Below are 5218 nucleotides of genomic sequence, written 5' to 3' on the forward strand. Positions count from 1 at the left end.
CACGCACAGTGCTCCTCGGGGATGGAGAAAGACAGTTTTTCTCAGTTAAGGCTGAAATACATGCCCCCCTGTACCTGTGGGAGAAACGAAAGCATCCTCCCCCTGGAACCCGTGCCCCCTTCTCCCAGCAAAGGAACCTGCTAGAGCTCTGCCAGGCTGCCTTTGGGTTGGCTGGGACTTATTTCACAGGAAGGAAAAGGAGACAAGAGGCCACCAAGAGAGACTCTGGGAGAAGCCACGGGCTGAGCCTCAAGTACCCGTAATAGCAGAAATCTGTGCTTTATTCGGGGGGGGGGGGGTTGAGGGCAAAACAGCCAGGGGAGTTAAGGGATGGGGACCTCATACAAGAGGGCATCTCCGAGGTTTCATGACTGCAGAGCTAGGAAGCAGGTGCCCTTAGTGTTTACATAGTGCTCTTTATAAACTCTATTTTTATATCATTATGAAAAATAAAATCCATCCTTGGGCCTCTCATACCCTGATTGCACCATTGAAAAGTTCCTGAAGGCCTCGCCAACCCCGGCAGGATGGCCATGTGCTGCAGTGGCCCTGGCTCGAGGGCTGGACTTTGGCCTGCTGGGCTGGTCACCCACGGCCAGAACAGAGGCAGACTGCTGGAGAGCTGAAGCTGCTCCTCCAGCCCCCCCCGCCTCTCTCATTCCCAGCGGAAGTCTCGCCCCACAGCCTCATAGAAGCGGATGTTGTAGGGGCGGTAGAAGTCCTGCAGCTGCTCCAGCACATCTGGGTCAATCTGGACATGAGGCCTGCCTTTCGATTTCCCCAGGCAGCGGGGCAGCGGGCCTCCCCCGGCCTTCTTCAAGCAGGGGAAGCCCTTGGTCTTGTTGAAGAAGAAGTGTTTCTCGGTGATGAGCCGTTTGAGGCCCAGGAAGTCCTGTACTTTGGCCATCTCCTCTGCAGGGTCCGTGATGAGCCGCTCCCCACTGACAAAGTGGATCTGGGAGAGCGGGAAGTACTGGAGCCAGCTCTCCAGGTGCAGCGCGTAGAGGCCGATGCGGATGGCGCTCCAGGAAGTGTCCACCAGGCCGAGGCTGCGGTTGCGGAAAGAGAGCCCCTCGAAGGTGGGGATGCCCGGCCTCTTGGAGAGGGTCTGGGTGTAGTCCGAGATGGCCCTGGTGACGGGATTCCTCACCACCACAATCAGCTTCGTGTTCCGCGACATGTTGAAGATGCGCTGGGGGGCTTCTCTGGTGATGAAGTAGCTGGGTGTCTTCTCCATGGTGATCTGGCTCTCCAGGGTGCGGGGCATCAGGAGCCTGCAAAGGAAGGGCACCCAGAGGTGAGGGGCAAAGGGGAGAAGTGACATGAAAGGAGGAATTCCCCCCCCCACCACCACCACCTCAGGGTCTCCTTGGAAGACACCAAAGAGATTCTATGAGAAACACCTTTTGCCTCTTTGGTCTTCAAAGAGTGGAGGTGCTTCCCTCCAGGCAAGTTGAACATCTCCTAAAAGAGACAATTCTGCAGAACTATTTCACTATATTGTATTCTGCCTCAATCAATGGCATAGCAGTTAACACATAAATGGAAAACAATGTTAAAAATTCATAGTAGCCATAAAAACTAAACAACAATAAAATAATAACTCAGAAAAATAAAATAAATAACATTAGAGATGGGCCATAATGAATCAAACCTTCTCCAGCATCTTTCAAAACACAATCAAGGAATCTTGGATCTTCTAATTGGACTCCTTGACCAGTGAACCTTCCATCCACGATGACCGTCCAGTTCGTCTTTAAATATCTCCATCAAAGGAAACGTTGCCACTTCCCAAGGAAGCCTCTTCCACTGCTGAATAGCTCTAACCACAAAGAAAACTGTTGTGTTTTGTCCCTGAAAAAGTTTGCCCATCTTCTTCGTGACAGAGTCTCAGATACTTGAAGACAGCCACCATGTGTATCTCCAGCCTTCTCTTCTCCAGGCTAAACATACCCAGAACTTCTGCTAACATTTTCCTTCTGGCCTCTGATCATCTTCCTTTCTCTTTGGATATTGGTTTGCTAATATCCTTCCTAAAATTCAATGTGGACACAATATTCTAGTGCGGTTTGTTCAGTTCAGAATAGAGTAAGAATGCTCTCTTGATCCTGACATTATTCAGTGGATGCAACCGAGAACTGCATTTGGCAGATGTGCAGCTTGTAATCTAGTGCAAACCACACTTTGATATAATTTCTGCTAGAATTTCATGCAAGACTTCATGAGCTGAAATCAAGGCACACTATTCCAACTAGGGTGGTCTCTCTGCCAAGAAAGGAGATCAGGCATCAGATCTTGGGACTAGATGGCTTATAGGATTCCCCTGCGCTGGTCTGGGCCACAGAGATCCACCACAGCCTGTAGGCAGCAACCACCATTAAAATGCTGCTCCTGAACTGGAGAGCCAATGCAGATTCCACCTGGGTGTTAGAGTGCTGGGGACGTTTTGGAAGAACAAAATCCCTAATCTCTTAGGAAACCACAATAGGGAAATGGTCTTCCGGGTCCAAAGCCTGGCCTCTGAGGGCCCCGGGCCCCCTGCACTGCCTCTCTTCCCAGTGCTGCTGGCTGGGGAGTCTGCCTGGGGGGGCAGTCTGGGATGGCTTCCTCCTCGGGCTTTGCAGCACCCCCTTCGCACCAGTAGGGAAATGCTCCCCCAGTTTGCAAGCCAGGGAGGGCCTGATTCTGGCCCTGCTCCAGCCTGGTTGGGGAGGCAGCTGGGAGTGCTTGAAACTGGCAAAGAAACTCCAGAAAGCCTGGCCAGCTCCTTATTTTCCGAATGAGGCAATCTGGAAAAAAGGCTAATCTAAAGTAAAGGCTCATTTCAGAATGTTGTTAAAGTGGATCAGCACAAAAATGTGGCCTCTCCTTTTCCAGATCCAACAGAGCACTCTGCTCCTTCCCTCTACCTGGTTAGAGAGCAGAGTGCTAAGGCTAAGCGCAAATGCTAGGAGGCAAGTGACTGGTGGAAGGCGGCTAAGGCTGGTTTCAGAGAGGAGGGGCCTTGTAAGTGACTCTGGGGGGGGGCACTTCAGCTGACTTGCCTCCAAGGTAACAACTGACCACATTACAAATTTACATGCCTGACAACTGTGGTTGGCTTGGGCCACTTTAAGAAGGAAAGGGCTACTTTTACCCCGACACAACGAGCAGCACCAGCGGTGCTTTCATTTTCTGATGGAAGGCAAGATGAAGCTGGCCCCATGAGGAAGGGTGGGGGGGGCAGGATGTGGGTAACAAATGCTCAAGTGCAAGAAGGAGCGTGGCTTATGGGCTTTGAAGCAGCTTTGCCTAGTGCCCTGATGCATGCAGTTTCTGAGCAAAAAGACCCCTCGCCTGGGTTGAAGGAGATTCTCCCTATAATGGCTCAGGCCTCACCCAGGCGGGGGCTGAAGATGCCCACAGCCTCCGTCATTCCGCAGTTTGCTCCATGTTATCCTGATCACAAGGCACATGCCGGTGGGTGCTGCTGCACAGGTCCAATCGGAGACGCTGGCCCTCTAGAAAGAGGCTCAACAGGATCAGCGTAGTGAAGGACTTCATTTAAAAGAAATATTAGTCGAACGGGATGATGGGGCAGTGGGGAACTTCAGCAGGAGCAGACAGGTCCATCCAGGGCTTATTGGCTCTGCACCTTTTGAAGGAGCCTCTCTGGAAGACCTCAGGAACCTCCACAGAAGATGCTTTCCAGGCTGGCTCCTGAACCGCCTTCCCACAGCAAAAGCCTCTCAGCGGGGACCCTTGGAATGGACCCCCTCCCCAAATGCCCCTCATTCTACTGAGCCAGGTTCCGAGGTGCCCTTCCAGAGCAAGGCTGGTTGCCCAACCCCTCGTGCCTCCATTTGGCTCCCAAGATCCATGAAGGGAAATCTTAGCTTACACTTAGAACCACAAGAACATTAGAGATCAACTAGTCCACCCACTGCGCTCGCTAGCAGAGGAAAGGCTCTGCTGGGTTTCCTCCTCAAGATCAGACCAGCTGGAGTGCAGGCTGCCTCTCTGTTCCCACTCCTCTTCTTTCCCTGCCCTCCCTCTTGTGCCGAACGGAGGCGGAGAGGATCTTGGCGCCGTCAGAGCTGCAGCGAGTTTTAAGCCTCCTTCTCAGCATTTGGAGCCAAGGGAAGTGAAGGCTGCGCGGGTCGCCTTCGCGCACTTTGAGGGCTTTGGCAGAGGATCTAACGCAGCCGTGGAAGTGCCCGGAGTGAGGCAGCCATGAACTGTCTGACCGGCGGACACACCTGTGGGCAGCATCTCCTTGGGCAATTGCCCTGCCTGGGCCGTCCTGACTGGGAGACTCACTCCCACCTGGAGGGAGGGGGCTTCCCTAGGCAGCTCAGGTGGGAAGGTAAGCGGGCTTTCTGCGAGGGGCGGGGTGTGTGTGAGGTGGAGGCGAGTTAAACGCTGGAGGTCGGAATAGCAGAGTCTCCCCGCCTGCTCAGATGAGGATTCCCGGGAAAGGCGCAGTCGGGAAGCCGGCCCAGAACCCGCCGCCCCTTCTGCTCGCTTGTTTCGCGGCGCCTCCTGGAGCTCCTGTTGGGCAAGAAACCGCCAGGCCGAAACGTGGAGCGGACGGGGAGCAGAAGCGCCGCTTCCCGCCGTCGCCACCGTCCGCACGCGGACCTGCCCGGGGGTGGGGAGGCGGAGGGTCGGCGGGGCAGCCGGTCGCGCGAGGCGGCCGTTCCGGGCGAGCCGAGGCGCCTCCGAAAGCGCGCGGCGGGCGCCGGGCAGGGTCGCGGTCGAGCCGGAGACGCGGAGCGCGGCTGCGGGGTCCTGACGCTCCGGCCCCGACGGAGAGCAGAGCGCCGTCCCGGGCGCCCCGGAGCGACGGGAAGGGGCGCTTGGCGGCTCTCCGCCCGCCCGATGCCCGCGGCGGCCGCTTCCCGAGCTTAGCCGAGCTGCCCCGCCGACCCTCCGACTGCGCCTTTCCCGGGAATCCTCATCTGAGCAGGCGGGGAGACTCTGCTATTCCGACCTTTGCCGAGCTGCCCCGCCCCGCCGCCTCACCTGTACCACTCCAGGCCCCGCTCGTAGTGCCGGTCGAAGAAGTGGGGCTCGGTGCCGAGGGCGCGCACGGCCGGGTGGCCGCGGATGAACTCCAGCACGGCGCGGGTGCCGCCCTTCTTGACGCCCACGATCAGCGCGTGCGGGAGCCGCTTGGCCACGGCGGGCTTGCTCCGGCCGCTCCCTGCTCCGGCGGGCCGGGCCGAGGGGGCGGGCG

At 56.6% G+C, this 5218-nt stretch overlaps 1 protein-coding gene across 1 annotated transcript in view; it reads right to left on the reverse strand.

Annotated features, from left to right (window-relative positions):
- Positions 1–655: 655 nt before the first annotated feature.
- LOC107302604 (heparan sulfate glucosamine 3-O-sulfotransferase 2-like) overlaps positions 656–5218 on the reverse strand; it is a 13782-nt gene continuing 9219 nt past the window's right edge. Inside the window, exons 2-3 of the mRNA XM_015831722.1 lie at positions 5005–5185; positions 656–1274 (exon numbers count right to left, since the gene is read on the reverse strand). Coding sequence (XP_015687208.1) covers positions 656–1274; positions 5005–5185 — 800 coding nt within the window. The remainder of the gene's footprint in view (positions 1275–5004; positions 5186–5218) is intronic.

The sequence above is a fragment of the Protobothrops mucrosquamatus genome, unplaced genomic scaffold (assembly GCF_001527695.2).
Source record: "Protobothrops mucrosquamatus isolate PMUCROS unplaced genomic scaffold, P.Mucros_1.0 scaffold_278, whole genome shotgun sequence".
Lineage (NCBI taxonomy): Eukaryota > Metazoa > Chordata > Lepidosauria > Squamata > Viperidae > Protobothrops > Protobothrops mucrosquamatus.